The 17,426-nt window shown below is 36.3% G+C and overlaps 1 protein-coding gene across 1 annotated transcript; it reads left to right on the forward strand.

The window, feature by feature from the left end:
• The first annotated feature begins 1,310 nt into the window (after positions 1 to 1,310).
• On the forward strand, positions 1,311 to 2,996 carry LOC120176152 (uncharacterized protein At3g28850-like). Its single transcript, XM_039182644.1, has one exon. It carries the CDS (start codon positions 1,818 to 1,820, stop codon positions 2,970 to 2,972), a length of 1,155 nt encoding a protein of 384 aa, XP_039038575.1. The 5' UTR covers positions 1,311 to 1,817; the 3' UTR covers positions 2,973 to 2,996.
• The last annotated feature ends 14,430 nt before the right edge of the window (positions 2,997 to 17,426 follow it).

A 17,426-nucleotide genomic window follows, 5' to 3' on the forward strand; every position in this document is an offset into this window, starting at 1 on the left:
GGTTGTTCACTGGCTATCTTTTAATAAGAATATAAGATATAGAAAATAAGCTATGAAATCTAATATTTATTTTTTATTAAAAATTATATATTTCGAATAAAAGTTGTTATCCAAAATTAATTTCAAAAATATTTGTAAGTTAAGGTAGTAATACTCCCATCAAATAAACTTTTCTTCACACCAAATATTTGATCGAGTGACGGTAAATTCAAAAGCAAGTTTGAAATAACTTATTCCCAAATAAAAGCGTTGATTAAAATAATTTTTTAAATCTAAACACCAAAATTTTCCCAAATCTTCACTAGAAAAAAGCTAAAATCGCAAACGTTCTCTTTGTTCTACATTACAAGAAAGATTAAAATAAAGTATACAAAAAATTGAAAAATGCTATAATTTAGACCAGGTTTAGATAAAAACTTTTTCAATTCGAATTGGTAACACTAATTATGAAGTACTATTTGTCAGTAAACTTTTTTAAATTATTATAAAATATGGTCTTATTTATTTTTAATTCGACTCCATCTAAGTTGGGTTAGAGTAAATAAATTGAATTAAAAATGTTTGATAATAAATAAATCATTTTTAAGTTATAATTTTATCGTTCGATTAAAATGATGTTATAAACATATCACTGACGATTAAAATTGAAACATATGCCTGAGATGGTTTGGTATATGAATAATATTTATAAAATAACAAATAATTTAGAAAAAAAAATTAAATTGATAATTTTTTTTAAATATAATGATTAAATTTATTGAATTATTTTAAATTAAGACTAAATCAATAGAATATATAAATTTTAGGCACTAAAAATATTATTATACAAGCCATATAATTATTTTATCTAATATTTAATTAAATGATTAAATTATAATAATATTTAAAGATGGAACCTATTTATTATAAACACATAATTAAGTTACATGAGTGTATTTTACCCAAACAATTATATGTAGCAGCAAAATAATAATAGCGAAACCGAAACAAAGGAAGTAATCGTATTAAAACTATAATATATATATATATATATATATATTTATTTATTTAATTATTGTCTTTCTCTGACGACAAACAATCCATAATCGGAATTGTGTTGATTTTCATTAAAGCCCCATCTCAACTACAAATTCCGTTTCTCACTCTCCACCCGTTTCCAATTTTCCTCTCTCTCTCTCTCTCTCTCTCTCTCTCTCTCTTTCTCTCTACCATTTATATTAAAAATCAATGGAATTTCATCAATCAGGTTCATATGTTGAATAATCAATCTTCCCCCTGTCCATATTACCTTAAGTTTGTTTCTATTTGACTTTCGTTTGCATTCCCATTTTTCTTCACCGTCTTCTACCTTTTTTTGTTGTTTTCTTCTCAATCATCTCTGCAGAAAGAAAAACCCAGTTTTTTTGGGCACCTTTTTCGATTCCAAATCCCGAAATCTCTGCAATCCATTTCTTATTTTCACTTGATTACTCCAATTCCTCATCTGGGTTTCGTCAGTTTTATCTTTTTCTTTGTAAACTATGAAGTTCTTTATGTGATTAAATAATTCTGGTGGATGATGAATAAAAGCATGTCTGTTTGTTAGATCTTTCCTGTAAGATAAGAGTTTCCTAGGAATTCTCTGGTTTTTTTTTATTTGCTTTATTTCCTTTGTTCCATCGACATTTCTTTATTGCGTCCCAATTTTTTTTTTATGATTTAATCTTCACCAAAACCTCACAAATCCAGCTCATCTAATCAGGGATGTCCTCATAGTCCTATTTATCAAATCACATTCCAAAATCCCCATATTTTTATTTTCCCTTTTATTTGATGTTATGGGTTGTGCTAGTTCCAAGCCAAAACGATGCCGCCATTGTCGCCGGGCTCCATTTTCTCCCGTTCCAAGAAGCTATTCAATGCACGTCCATCATCCTGCTCAGCACAAAGGCGATAGCTACCACGTCGTGGCGTTAACATCCACGACATTAGGCAGTCTCAAGCTAGAAGACAACCACCGCAACAACAACAATGGCGGCACCATCAACGTCGCGTCATTCAGCGGCAACCTCGAAAACGGCTCCAAAATCAATGGGGATTTGAAGCAGGTTGAAGAAGGGCAAAAAGTGTTGGCAATGGAAGTGATCGAAGCAAAGCTATGGTCCAAAATGATCGAAGATAAGATCCCAAAAGTTGTCCCCAAGACGCCTATCCGGACCCCTCCAGGCGAGCCTGAAACAATCAACACATGGGAAATGATGGCAGGGCTTGAAGATATTAGTCCCCTCCGGTTTCCAGGTCATTTCAGGAGCTTCTCTTTTGATGTTCCAAAACCTGGGTGGCTTCAAATTGAAGACAAATCGGATTTGGGGGTTACAGATTTCGATCCTGAAATCATTTCTGGTTTCAGGGAATCGCTTCAACAGCTTCCCCGAGAGGATGAAAAAGAGCGAGATTCCGGGAAGAAAGTGAACGGCGTTAAAGGGGATAAGGTTGTTCTTTATTTTACAAGCTTAAGAGGTGTCCGAAGGACATACGAGGATTGTTGTGATGTCAGAGTGATCCTCAAAAGCTTAGGGGTTCGTATCGATGAACGAGACGTTTCAATGCATTCGGGGTTCAAAGGGGAGCTGAAAGAGCTGATCGGAGAAGGATTCAATGGCGGATTACCAAGAGTATTTGTGGGGGGAAAGTACATCGGCGGAGCTGAGGAGATAAGGCGAATGCATGAAGACGGTGAGCTAGATAAGGCGGTTCAAGGCTGTGAAATGGCGGACAATGATGGCGGCGGCAACGGTGGAGCATGTGAAGCTTGTGGCGATATCAGATTCGTGCCGTGTGAGACTTGTTCAGGGAGTTGTAAAGTGTATTACGAAGATGATGAAATGGAAGAAAATGAACAAGAAGGAGATGAAATGGGCGAATGTGGATTTCAAAGATGTCCAGATTGTAATGAAAATGGACTCATTCGATGTCCAATTTGCTACTATTGAAATCAGTTCGTTAAAATTTTCCCACTTTTCTTTTCTCTTGTGTTGCTTTTTTTGTTTTAATCTTTGTTTGTGAGTTGTTTGATGTACATAGAGGAGTTTTCCTTGAGTATATCTATGGATGTATACATATCATGTTTCCCAATAAAAGGGAATTTGTTTACTTTCCCATAAATGGAGATTATACTTTTTAGAGATTGCAATTATAGCTCTTTCTCCTATGAATATTGCTATTCTACTTTTTAGCACCACCATATGATGATGGCCACTATACTTTAATCCCTATGTTTCCATGTCTAAATTCAATATTCACTTATATTCAAGCTATAGAAGGGGTCAAATAGAATTAGAATAATAATAAAAAGAGACTAAGATGTCATTTTTATTGAATTGGTTTGTAGTGTAATTCAATCATCTAGATGACAATGAGAAGCCGACTTGTCTTTACAAATACGTATATGTTATTACGGTAAATTACGTTATTTCATCATTTAACTTTCTTTTCACTCCCATTTTAGTAATTATATTATAATGAAATTCAATTTACTCATTAAATTTTTATTTGCTCCTATTTGATCACTAGGATGTTAAATAAAAAATGAAAGAAAATGCTAGTCACATGTGCAGACATAGACTACTTTTTATTGACGCGTAATCCATGTTTCATCCATATTATTTTTTTTCCATTTTCCTTTTTTTTAATATTCTTTTTCCAAAGATGATAGTTTTATAGTTTCATCTTTGTTTCACGCCAACGTTGCAATTACCATTTTCTATATTTTATCCGACCACTCAAGATATTGACAAACTCGTCTCATTATCTCCTACTACTCTATAAGTTAAGATTTTACCTAAATCATTTTAAAACTCATAAAACCCCAAATCACTATGATCTATAATATCCATCTTTCAATCAATATGTAATCAATATACAACTCACTTCCTCTTTCTCTACATCCTGTGTTGGGATTTGGAAGAAGAAGCTTCATCATCCAAAAATCAAAAGGAATTCAAAATTAGGTATTTTCGAAAAAGAAGAAGAAATTGTTTAGGCCATTTCATTTTTTAAAAGAAAATGTTCATTCATAACACCATTAAGGATTTAACGGCAAATTGACTAAAATAGAAATAAATAAAAAATTTAATAAGTAAATTGAAAATTTTAAAATTTTAGTGACAAAAATAAGATTGAGAATAAAATTTAGGGATGGAATTTATAATTTACTCTATAATTAATTTAAGTAAATCTCAGTTGATAGAATCAATAATCTTATTATAAAATTGATGGCCTGATAATATAAATAGGGAAACAAAGTTCGGTGAAGGATACATGAAGGTGGGTCGGCGAGTGGCGGGAAGAGAGGGACAAGGTCCATCCTGTTTCTTTGGACTCTTAACAAATCAAATGAATTTTTCCCAACTTGTTCAATATTCAACTCCCATGCTCATCTTCTTCCTTGACAGCTACATATCAACCCCAAAAGCCTTTGATTCCGGTCAATAGCTTCCCACCCCTATTTAAACACAGTTTATTAGTTAGTAGGAAGGGTAATGCAAGGTATGAATCCCAACTTTTTTTCTTCTCCTGTTTCAAGGTTTTGTCCTGACTAATCTGGATCGATTTGAGTCACACTTAACTTTGGTGGGTGAATCTCTTGAATTTTCTTCACACACAAAGACTCGAACTTGAAACCTTATTTGAACGATATCAAGTTACTTATTACTTGAACTAACCCGTCGTGAATTCCAACTTTTTTTTACTACATAATAGTGCTTACCGTATATTTTAGCAACATAATCAGCTTGTCATTATCTCACTTAAGAACTGACTAAGAATTCAACAATTAGTATCATGTGTTTACCAAGAAAATGACCATAATTCCAGCGGATGGTCCAAGAGGCAGAAAGAAGAAAAAGAACTGATCAAAATATGAGTGGGAATTAACAATATCACGGGCGATATTACACCCTAAAATCTTCACATTTATAGATTTGATATTGATTTAAAATTTGTATAGATTTGGTGCGTAGCCCTAATCTACGAGTCATGTCAGATGCTTAAAAATGAAATAAGATATTAGCTCAATGCCATTAATAGAAGACAGTGTTGCTAAATGACATTAAACATAATACATGTATGATAAGCAAAATAAAGTTTGCTATTTTTTGTTCATTTCTTAATGTCTTACTGTAAAATCATGACATTGTTTTCACATTCAAGGGGCCTTCTTTGGTTGAAAAATCACGAGTGTCATTTTTCCCATCTAATAAATCATCCTTTAAGCTTTCTTTTAATAGTTACAAATGGAAAGAAATATAATAGCCTTAACATGCTTTAGTCGAAAATCAAGTTCAAGATTTTATATTAACTAATTAAAATTTAAATGAGTCAAATCAAAATTAAGTTGAAAAAACAAATATCTATATAATTACAAATCATAAAGAAAATTAAAATATAAAAATTTAAAGATTTTGGTGTATCGATTTTGAGTCCCAATATCCAGTTTGGATATCAAAAAATTTACTGAAATTTATGTATCAAAAGCATACATCTAAATTTCAAAATCCAATACCATAGAACAGGGATAAATCTACGGCGCACGTCGCATACCGTAACGTACATCTAAAGAGACGTACCAAAGCGTATCACAAGTAAATTTATTCTTATTATGTAAATGTCATAACCATTTTTTTAAAAAATAATTATGACTTTTACTTTAAAAATTGGGCGATTTTGAATTAATTTAAAAATTTTGAATTGGAGTCGCCATCGTCCTTTAGGTTAGGTAGGCCGAATATCTAAAAACGTCATTTAAACCAATTTTAAGGAAAAATCATTTTTTAAGACAAAAATTGGTCCGTTTACCAAAAACTCGACTTAGTAGGTTCGGGAGTCGGTTACGCGTGGGGAAGGATAAACACCCACACAACGCCCAAAATTGGTACCTAGTCGCTTATATATTATCGCGGTTGTGGAAATTATAAATCGAATATAAAGTTAGAATATGATCCATTCATGAAAGTTTAATTAATTTTCTTCGAATTATTTATTAGGGAAAATATTTTAATTCGAAAAGAAATATCAAGATTTGCTCATCCTCTGACGGGAAGGCTATATCTTCTATTTTTTTTGTCTAAAAAGAATATTCCCTCCTTGATTTATCAAAGAATGCAAATCAAATTGAATATCCGCATTTGCATAAAATAAATTACTATATAAAAAAACATGCATTGCATCATTTGAATTAGAATAAAAACGAATTAATTAGCATTTAAAAAAATAAACCCAATTTATTTCGAATTCACATTTCGTTCGAATGTCGTATCAGATCACACTACTTCGACAAAGCTATGCTTTCCACGCTCATTCTACACCGAGTGTTCTCGAAAATATTTGAGCGAGTGACATTTAACAAATTATTAAATAAAATAGTATTTAATAAAAAGTTAAAAAAATATGTACATAACTTTACTACGCAAAAAACATATAAATACATACACACATACATATACATATACATATAAATATTTAATATGACATCACTTGCTTAACAATATTTACAAAATGCATATGCTAAGTTAAGGGTTGATATATAATAGACAAACAATGCATGGATCAAAATGCATGAATAAAAAAAAATGTATGGAGCTAATCAGACAATAATCTGAATTTTCAAACATAAAATAGTGACCAGGTTGCATTTAAACAAAAATCCGAGGATTTGAAAACACAAATAGACCAATTTTCAACAATATAGGAAACATGGCACTAAAATATAAACCTAGCATAATTTAAGGACCACACATGATTTAACCATTTCTTTAATGGCTAAAATGAAAATTTACAAAACCTGCGAGGATCAACATGGAAATTTTCCATCGCACAAAATTACAGGAACCGTCCCTTCAAAACGATGTCGTTTCATTCAGCCTATATAAGGAATTTCTCCATTTTTTCTTTCACTTTTTCTTTTTTCCCCTTCTCTCGCAGATGAAACTTGAATCCTCTGCCCCATTTCTCTTCTTTCAATCCGGTGAGCCTTTGACAAGTGACACCTCCCCTAACTGTCACGTCGGCCACCATCCGCCGCCGTACTCTAGTAGCCTTTCGAGCCCTAATTACTCCGATGGCCCCTTCTCGAGGCCCGAACATAGATCTGGGATCATTTCTCCAAAAAGAAGCCTCAATCTACACAAAGCTATAAAAAACGTTTAGTTTTCAACCTCTCTGATATCTAATTCCAGCCATCAGATCACCTTGGTTTTGGAGTATGTTACTCCTTCCTCTTGCATGCTCATCTTCACCATTCGGATCTACGGTCGAACCCTCTGAACGCCGACGAGGAACTTCGACCGATGGTAAGCCCCTTTTCTTTATTTATGTTGGTTCAAATGTCTCTCTCCCTTATTCTTTCTACTTTTTTTTCGGTTCTTTTTTCTCCTTGTTCTATTTTTTTGTTTAAATGATTTCCCCCACCGAAAAAACTCATTTGAAAATATGTTTTCCTGTGATTTATGATCATTTTGGGTAAAATTAAATTTTCCTTTTGTAGGGGGTGATTTCCCTAGATTTGAACAGGTAAAATCTTGGTTTTTCAGGATTTTTTTATATTTTTTAAGTGGGTTTTTGATTTGACAAGATTGTGACTGATGACGGTGGTGGTGTGGATCTCTGGGGGTGACGACGACATGTTGATCACTTGTAAATGTATATGTTAAGGCAAGCAAATTTGTGTAAGTATACACAATCGATTCAAGTAATATAGGGTAAGTGAGTATCGTCTCCACAGGGATTGAATTGGAAATATATTTTAACCACAACGAGAACTAGTGTCACGAACTAATTCATACTAGTGTCAACTTAAGAACTAATATTAATAAAACGAAGAAGTGATTTAATGATTGTTGAAAATTTTGGTCGAGGCAAAATTAGTATGCATAATGCTGGAATAAAATAAGACAAGTGTTGGTTTAAATATAATGCAAACAACCTCACATATTTAGACGTATCATAGAGCACTTATGCTAAACTTTTGTCTTGACAACAATTATTCTAAGTTTAGAATGAATTACTATGACTTGCTAAAGCTGCTCGACATGATTACTATGTATTCTTAGACGGTTGCTATGGTAATACTCCTCAGCGTTAACTACAACCCTTGGTTTGTCAAACTGTTGTTGTAGCAATACCTCTCAGCGAGAACTATAGGCGTTGTCTATCCTACTCTAGCGTCTACCCCTTTTAGTCGTTTGAAACTCACTCCTTATCTCTAAGGAAAACAAGTTAGAACTTCACCATCCTGGATTCATTCCATTGCTCACGTTGATCTATCTTAATTCCCTCGAATATAAGAATCACTATCTAGACAAAAGGCTATCTCTCGATGCTCTTACATTGCCAAGACATGTTTTACCAAAACCCGAGGCGATCTCTCGATGCTCTTACAGCGTAAGGTAAAATATTTAAACGATGAGCAAAACAGTCATAAGCAAAACATAATTTATCATTCATAAAACATAAAAATATTGTTCAGGCAAAACAAAGTTTACCACCAAGTAAGACAGTCATGGTGCTATAAAAGATCATCCAAGATTTAACGTTTAATACAACCCCAAATAGATAAAGAGTTAAGAATAAAGGAATAACGACTCCCAAAATCGGGGGCTCTGTCGCGACAATTCTGATCATCACCACGCTTGCCTTGGTGATCAGCCTCTCCCGAGACCTGATCACCGCTCTGCTAAAGTCTGGTTATGGAGAACACCAAGGAAGGTTGGTTGGTTGATGCTGGGAAAGCACTGCAGTTTCTTGCTCACGCCTTGGATAAAGCTCTTCTCCCTTATTCCTTGCCTCCCTCTCTTTGGCAGCTACGGCTGGTTATTTATAAGGAAAGATCTCCTAGGGCTCTGCATGCTTTTGGAGTTTCCTTAAATAACCGTTATTAAATACCCAGACTTAAAAAGGAAAGGCGGCTAGCGACTGTCAGAATAATTAAGGCTTGCTTGTACGTGAAGTAGGTCATCTAGCTGGCATACGACATAGGCAGTTTCGTCACACCTGCTTCAGACTTCTTCATATAAACCTTGCCTTGGCGAGATAAATCTGCTCTTCACATTCTCATTTATTCTGTTGACCTTTGCAAATTTACGTTGTCACAACTTAAATGTTCTTCCTCTGTAAGTTTCCTGCACAAACACAATCTAAACAACCCTTTCTCATCAGCAGCATCAGTCAGACCAAATAAATCTTGCCTAAGCAAAACTTATCCACCACAAGCTAATATAACCTATATGCAACTAAATGCAACTAAAATGTTGTGCATACTTTGTTTAGACGAGCAATAACTTAAGTGAAAAGACTGAAAATTAAGTCTTTTTACGAAGTTATCACACCCCCAAACTTAAGCTATTGCTTGTCCTCAAGCAATGTACAATAGCTAGAAGAAAAATCAAAATTGTCATGGTAAAACAGTGTTAAGAAAATCATATGGTTTGAGATTTCAGCCCTCAGCAAAAATGTTTGGCATCAACATGTTCGACAGTCATATCAGTCAAGCCCCTTCTCTAGTCAGGATTCTTTGCTATTGTGAGTGTGCGATTGTAACCAGTCTATGCATAAAGGTAATTAGAAAACTTAAAGTAAGTACTTCTTGTTTGTCAAGGCATCAAATTATTTTTCAGGCTTAGTTTATACTCCTAGTTATTTATCAATTTTTTTAAGCAGGGGAGTCAACTTATCACACCTACCGTTCCACACTCTAGGTGAAAGGGAGCATACCTTCCACCCCAAGCTAGTCGGGCAGAGTCATCATGTGACTATTTTTATTCACTCATATGCCTTGGCTACTCTTAATTTCTTATGGAGTTTTTCTGTTTATGCCTTTGCACAAAGGAGTGTCCATTTTTATTTTATATTTTTCAAGTTTTTAAACACTAGAGAGTTTTTACTTTACCCTTAAAATATTTTTGAAGTCTCGGCAAACAGAAAGTTTTTTTCCAAAAATTTTACAGATTACCTAAAATAAGGACAACCTACAATCGTGTTTATAAATTTCAAAGAACCAGGCCTAGGGTTGGTTCTATTCTTTAGACAATCCAAACAATAATTATAGCCCAGGCAATCAAATTATGCATTCATCATTCGACATCCCTAATTCATTCCTAACAATAATCTTAACCTACTTATGTCATGACAACAAAGATTTTCAACCAATTATCATCAACTGCTTTTTAACAAAGTATGGCAGAATATTGTATAATACCTCCCCCAAACTTGAGGGATGCATTGTCCTCAATGCATGAAGACTAAAACTACATGATTCTATATGTAGATGCGAAAAACTAAAACTAAAACGGAAACTCACTGTGGTGGGGTGGCTTGACTGGACGCTCTCGTTTGGCATCGTTTAGGAGGAGATGGACTCTCGGTCTATTGCTGCTATCGTTGAGGGAGACAGCTGAAGTATATGGCCTACCGTTCTCTTGTAGCACTTTTTGCTGGTCGAGGCTCGTGCTGGAGTTGACTGCTCGGTAGTAGGAGTTGGTTGTGCTGGAACTGGTGCTGGGCTGGGAGCTTGACGGACCGGGGACAGAATGGGATCTTGCTCAGGTTGCTTCGGTGATGGAGTGAAATCTTCATCGCAGAAGAAGTTGGGTGGGGTATCTTGATTGCTATCAGAGGTGGAAAAGTATGAGGAGCTGAGGAACTCTTCTGTGTCGCCTTGGCCTTCCATTGGTACGGGTGGGACATGGGTTACTAGTGGTGGCACATTAGTGGGCATTCCTGGGGGAACTTCTGGAGGGACTTGCGATGGTGAGGCATGGAATGTGCTTCGGCCCGCATTGTATTTGAGGATGACACTAGGGAAGGTCGACAGTCTGGTGTTAGTGTTCAGGAGTACCTCCTTGAAGAAAGCGTTGAGTTGTGCGTCCCTAGAATTGACATACTTGAAGTAGATCTCCATGAGATCCTCTAGGAGCACGATATTTTCACATATTTCTCGAGTGTGCATGACCACATCAGCCATTCTAGCCACGACAATCAATTTTGCTCCCCGCTCCAACCCTTCATGCGGGGCGTTATCATCAAAACTCATCAACTCAGGTACCTTTTTCTTGGTGATACCCTCATTTGATTTAATGAAGTCATCAAAAGGCTTCTCGGGGACTTTCTTTTTTCTGCACAGTGCGGTTATCAGATTGGGAAATAGTAGATTACCCCGGTTCCTCTTGGAACACTCATGGATTTGTTCAATGATGAGTTCTCCAACGTCGATCTTCCTCTCGTATATGATTGAGTGCAAGAGCATCAATCTTTTCAACAAGACAGTGGTGTTGTGAGAAGTTGGCATCAGATTTCCTTTGAGAAAATGGTTCCATAACTTCACGTTTGGTTTTAGGGCTCGACGATCTACTCTTTTCCTCATTGAGGCATTCCCTTCGAACTTGGCCCACCCGAAGCATAAATCTTCCAGCACTCCACTGTATATTTCTTGATCTACCTCAACCACGAATCACTTATGTTACTCTTCTACTTTCCCCAACTTAAAGTATCTGTTGAGTGATGAAGGGGAAAATTGAAAGAGTTTCCCTCAGACGTACATTGTGTGGTTAGACGAGTCTTCGAGATGGGCATAGAACTCTCTTACCATCGTCGGTGCTACGGCTTTGGGATGACGAGCAAACTTCTCCCAGTTGTGTTTCTTTTTCACATTCATCACCTCTTGTCCAAACAGTTCTTCATGCTCGCCTGGGAAAACAAACCCATCCTCCCATTACACTTAACGTTTTTGGAGGATTTTGAAGCGCGCTTCCGCTTCGACCGTTTGGAAACGTTCAAAACTCAGTGTTGAGGCTTGGGCTTTCCTTGATCTTACCATTGTACTTGGTTGGTGTGGTGGAATCATTGGTGGCAATGGGGAGGAATTCATTGAGAGCAAAAAAGGTTTTTCTTGTTTTGTAGAGAGAGAATGAGGCACGATGAAGAGGAAGAAGTTGGACAGTTTTTTCTTTGGAAAGTAATAGGTGGTTTCGAGGTAGTTTTATCCTTACACGAAGGGAAAAGATTTTTGAATCTAATGAGAAATATATGATTGGACATAAAGTGGAGGAAAAGATCTCTTTCCCTCTTTATTCTGCCGCCAAAACCATACACCCTAGGGTTTTTTTTCTTTTCATGCATGATGCATCTCCCCATGCTGCCATGTGTGATTTATATGCCTACGAAAAGAAATAAAATTAAATGAATAATGAAAGCAGAAAATAACTTAATTTATTTCTGTACATAATTCAAATTTTTGTTGGCTATACAATGAATTTTGTTCAAGTAAATAAAGCAAACTCTTGGTCATCATGTGACAACGATTCCGGTTTGTCACGCATGACTGGGGCTCCTTTGTACTCTTTGAGTCTCTGGCCATTCACCTTGAAGATGGAACCATCATTTTGGTTCAAAATTGCAATTTCTCCATTGTCGTGGACTTGGTGTACGATGAATGGTCATGACCATCGTGATTTTAACTTGCCTGGGAATAATTTAATACTTGAATTATAGATTAGTACCTGTTGTCCAAAATAAAATTGCCTTGGCAATATTTTTCTGTCATGCCATCGTTTTGTTTTTTCTTTGTATAGGCGGGAATTCTCGTATGTGTGTGCTCTGAATTCATCCATCTCATTCAGTTCCAAGAGTCTTCTTTCTCCAGCAAGCTGAGCATCCATGTTTAACTTTTTGATGGCCCAATAGGCTTTATGTTCAAGTTCAACAGGTAGATGACATTCTTTTCCATAGACCAATTTGAATGGTGACATTCCCAACGATGTCTTGAATGTTGTGCGATAAGCCCATAGTGCTTCATCTAGCTTCGACGACCAGTCCTTTCGACTTGGGTTGACCATTTTTTCAAGGATCTGTTTAATTTCCCGGTTAGACACTTTAACTTGTCCATTAATTTGAGGGTGTTACGCCATAGAAATCCTATGTCGTACTCCATATCGCTTCAATGTCTTGGCAATCAATTTATTGTCAAAATGTGTTCCTTCATCGCTAATAATAGCTCGTGGTGTTCCAAATCGGGTGAATATATTTTTGTGCAAAAATTTTAACACCGTCTTGGAATCATTTTTAGGTGTTGCGATGGTTTCTACCCATTTTGATACATAATCCATTGCCAAAAGAATGTACAAATCTCCAAATGATGTGGTAAAGGGTCCCATGAAGTTTATTACCCATACGTCGAAGAGTTCAATTTACAGAATATTTTGCCATGGCATCTCATGCCGTTTCGATATGTTTCCTGTTCGTTGGCATCTATCACATGACTTATAGAATTCATGCGCATCTTTGAACAAGGTTGGCCAATAAAATCCAGACTGAAGCACTTTCGTTGTTGTTTTCATTCCACCAAAATGGCCTCCATATGGTGACGAGTGGCATTGGTGTAGAATATCTTACTACTCTTCTTCTGGAATGCATCTTCGGATTATTTGGTCTCCACATTGCTTGAATAGGAACGGTTCATCCCAATAGTAATGTCGCACATCATGTCGAAACTTCTTTCGGCACTGGCTAGATAAATCTGGAGGAACAATACCATTACCAAGAAAATTAAGTATGTCGGCATACCACGGCGCAACCATGACAAATAATATTTTCTCATCAGGGAAATCCTCTTTAATTTCTGTGATGTCAGGACAATCAGGTTTGTTATCTAGCCTAGACAAATGGTCTGCCACTTGATTTTCTATACCTTTTCTATCATTGATCTCTAAATCGAACTCTTGTAGCAATAATATCCACCGAATTAGTCTAGGCTTTGCATATTTTTTATTAATAAGATATTTAATACCAGAGTGATCTGTATGCACAATTACCTTAGTGCCTATAAGATATGGCCTAAACTTTTCGAATGCAAATACTACTGCTAAGAATTCTTTTTCACTGGTGATATAGTTTACTTGTGCATAATTAAGAGTACGACTCGCATAGTATATAACGTGAAAGATTTTACTTTTTCATTGCCCTAGCACTGCTCTGACTGCATAGTCACTAGCGTCGCACATGAGCTTAAAAGGTTCGTTCCAGTCTGGTGGGATAACGATTGGTGTTGCCAAAAGTTTTTCTTCAAATCTATGAAGGCATTCAAATAATCATTAATAAATTCAAATGGATGATTTTATTGAAGCAAAAGACACAAGGGTTTAGAGATTTGAGAAAAATCTTTTATTAACCACCTGTAGAAGCCTGCATGTCCAAGAAAACTGCGTACACCTCGCACGTTGGTGGGTGGGGGAAGGTTTGCAATCATGTCCACCTTGTCTTTATCGACTTCGATGCCTCGGCATGATATTTAGTGACCCAACACTTTTCCCTCTGTTACCATAAAATGGCATTTTCCCAATTTAACACTAGGTTGGCTTCTTCATATCGTTTCAGTACCTTGGATAGATTGCCGAGACATCGGTCAAAATTATCACCCGAGACGGAGAAGACTTCCATAAATATTTCCATACATTCTTCCACCATATCTGAAAAGATTGTCATCATGCATCTTTGGAATGTATTTGGAGAGTTACACGGCCCAAACGAAATTCATCTAAATGTATAGGTACCATACATGCATGTTAAAGTGGTTTTCTCTTGATCTTTCGGTACTATGGCTATTTGGTTATATCCTGAGTATCCATCGAGGAAGCAATAAAATGCTTTTCCTGCTAACCTATCAAGCATTTGGTCGATGAAAGGGAGGGGAAAATGGTATTTCTTTATGGTTTGTTGAGCTTCTTGTAATCCATGAATATGTGTCAGCCCGTGACTGTTTTTGTGGTGAAGAGTTCTTCATATTCACTTTTAATCACGGTCACACCACCCTTTTTTGGCACACACTGCACCGGGCTAACCCATGAACTATCAGATATAGGATATATTACTCTCGCGTCCAACCATTTTATAATTTCTTTCATGACTACCTTCTTTATGATTGGATTGAGCCTTCTTTGGGGTTCCACCGAAGTGCTATGGCTATCTTCTATATTGATTTTGTGCATGCATAAGGTCGGAATGGTTCCCTTCAAGTCTGCCATTGTCCATCCAAAAGCTTTTATGTGCTGTGATAAATTATTCAACAAACTATTCTCCTGTTCGAGGTTAGGTTGGCAGAAATTATCACTGGTAGAGTTTCATCAATTCCTAGATAAACATACTTCATGTTTGATGGCAAAGTTTTAAGTTCCAGTTTCGGTGCATGTTGCAAGGATGACTCTTGAGACTTAACTTCATTATAATCTAAGGGTTCGAATTTCATACCTGATTTATTATAAAGAAGCCTCGGTTGATCCTTTATATTTCCTCCGTATCATGCATTGGTATCATTTTCAGGGCGTTCATTATTCAAATTTTAGTTGTCAGGGCCATGATTCTCTGAATCATCTTCTGAGCATAATTTGCTTGGGCCAAAAGTGTCTTGTTCATGCATCTCGGTTGTAGGGTCATGGTACAAAGCGTTGTATTCATTGAGTCTTAGAGATTCGCCTCATCCAAGGATTATTTTCTCCTTTACGTCTCTAATGTATTGGTATTCTTCTGAATTATCCACATATTTTATGGAGTTGAATACATTGATGGTGATGCTTTTCTCCCCTACTCGCATTCTGAATTTTCCTTTTTCACAATCTATTAGGATTCGCCCAGTGGCTAAGAAGAGTCGTCCCAGAATGATTGTTACGTTTTCATTAGCTTCGTAATCCAGGATGATGAAATCAACTGGAAATACAAATTTATCCACCTTTACTATGACGTCCTTTATTCTGTCCTCTGGCCGCACATATGATCGATTGGCTAGCTGTAGGATGACTGAGGTTGGACAGGCGTGATACCCATCTAGTTTCATAAATATAGACTTTGGTATCAAGTTTACACTTGATCCCAAATCAACAAGAGCTCATCCTATGAAGTCATTACCAATTGAGCATGGTATTATAAAGCTGCCAGGGTCTTTTTGTTTTGGTGGGAGTTTACTTACTGCCGAATAGATTTCTGTTCCCATGGCAACACATTCTATCTTCCGTTTCTTTGTAATAATGTCCTGAAGAAACTTGGCATAGGAATACATTTGTTCGATGGCTTCTAGTAAGGGTACATTGATACACAACTGACCCATAACATCAACAAATTTCTTGAACTGGATGTCATCATCATGCTTCTTCAACCGTTGAGGGAATGGTGGTGGAGGTCTCACATTGTCTGCTGTTGTTGCTGAAGAATCTCTGGCCTTGACCATGAATTTCTCATTGTTTGAGCGATGCCTTTCTGAACCTTCAGTTCTTTCCTTCTCTTCAGGTACTTCCTCTCGTTTAACATTTTTAGTTCGATCCTCTGGTTGTGTTATGCCATGGCGAGGACTGATCAGATGTTCTCTCCCAAACTTGTCATCTTGGTTGACCTGTTTTCCACTCCTTAGTGTAAGTACATTGCATTGTTCCTTCCCATGATGTTTAGTAATCTCCGTATCACTAGGGAGATTCCCTTGTGGGTGAGAGTGTAACGTCGTAGCAATTTGTCCTACTTGATTCTCCAATGCTCTTAGATATGAACTATGGCTTTGTAAAAGTGTTGCTTGGCTTTGTAACAAATTTCCTTGATTTTTAATTGTTACATAATGTTCGTTCATCAAGGTCTTCATGGAGGCCATGAAATCTTTCGTCGAAGCCATAAATTCCTGTAACGATAACTCCAAGGAATTAGTTTTAGAATTAGTATTAGAGGAAGAAGCTATACCTTTTTTGTTTTGTAAGGCTGCTGATGATGCTGATTCTGAAAATGTTGATGGTTAAAATTATTTTTCTATGGCCTGTAATTTACTGCTTGATTGTTTCTTTTTCCATGATTACTCCATGAAAAATTTGGGTGCTGTCTCCAACCAGGATTATACGTGTTTGAATAAGGGTTATTATTGCTCCGATTGTAGTTTCCCACAAAATTGGTTGACTCATGGTTTTCCAGACATACACTCTCATGATGGTTGCCATGACAAAATATGCATGCGTTATTGGTCACCTTGACTTCTCTTACCTCATTAGGACGTTGCAATTCTTTCAACATATTGGTTATGGCAGAAAGTTAAACTGCTACTGAATTCTTACCCTCTAATTCATATGCTCCAAATGTTTTTCTGCCAGTTCCCAATCTTGTATTTGGAAATTGATAATCATTATTTGTTATCCTGTCGAGGATGTAAAAAGCTTCATCGGGTGATTTGTCTAGTAAAGTGCCATTTGCTGAGGCATCTAGCATCATTCGAGTTGGTGCATTGACTCCATTGTAAAACATCACCACTTGCGTCCAATCGTGAAAGCCATGGTTAACACATTTGCGAAGTAGGCTTTTGTACCTATCCCAACATTCGTACATTGATTCATCATCTCCTTGGCGAAAACTCGCAATGTCATTGCGAAGCTGTG

The sequence above is a fragment of the Hibiscus syriacus genome, unplaced genomic scaffold (assembly GCF_006381635.1).
Source record: "Hibiscus syriacus cultivar Baekdansim isolate YM2019G1 unplaced genomic scaffold, ASM638163v2 tig00112230_pilon, whole genome shotgun sequence".
NCBI classification, from domain to species: domain Eukaryota; kingdom Viridiplantae; phylum Streptophyta; class Magnoliopsida; order Malvales; family Malvaceae; genus Hibiscus; species Hibiscus syriacus.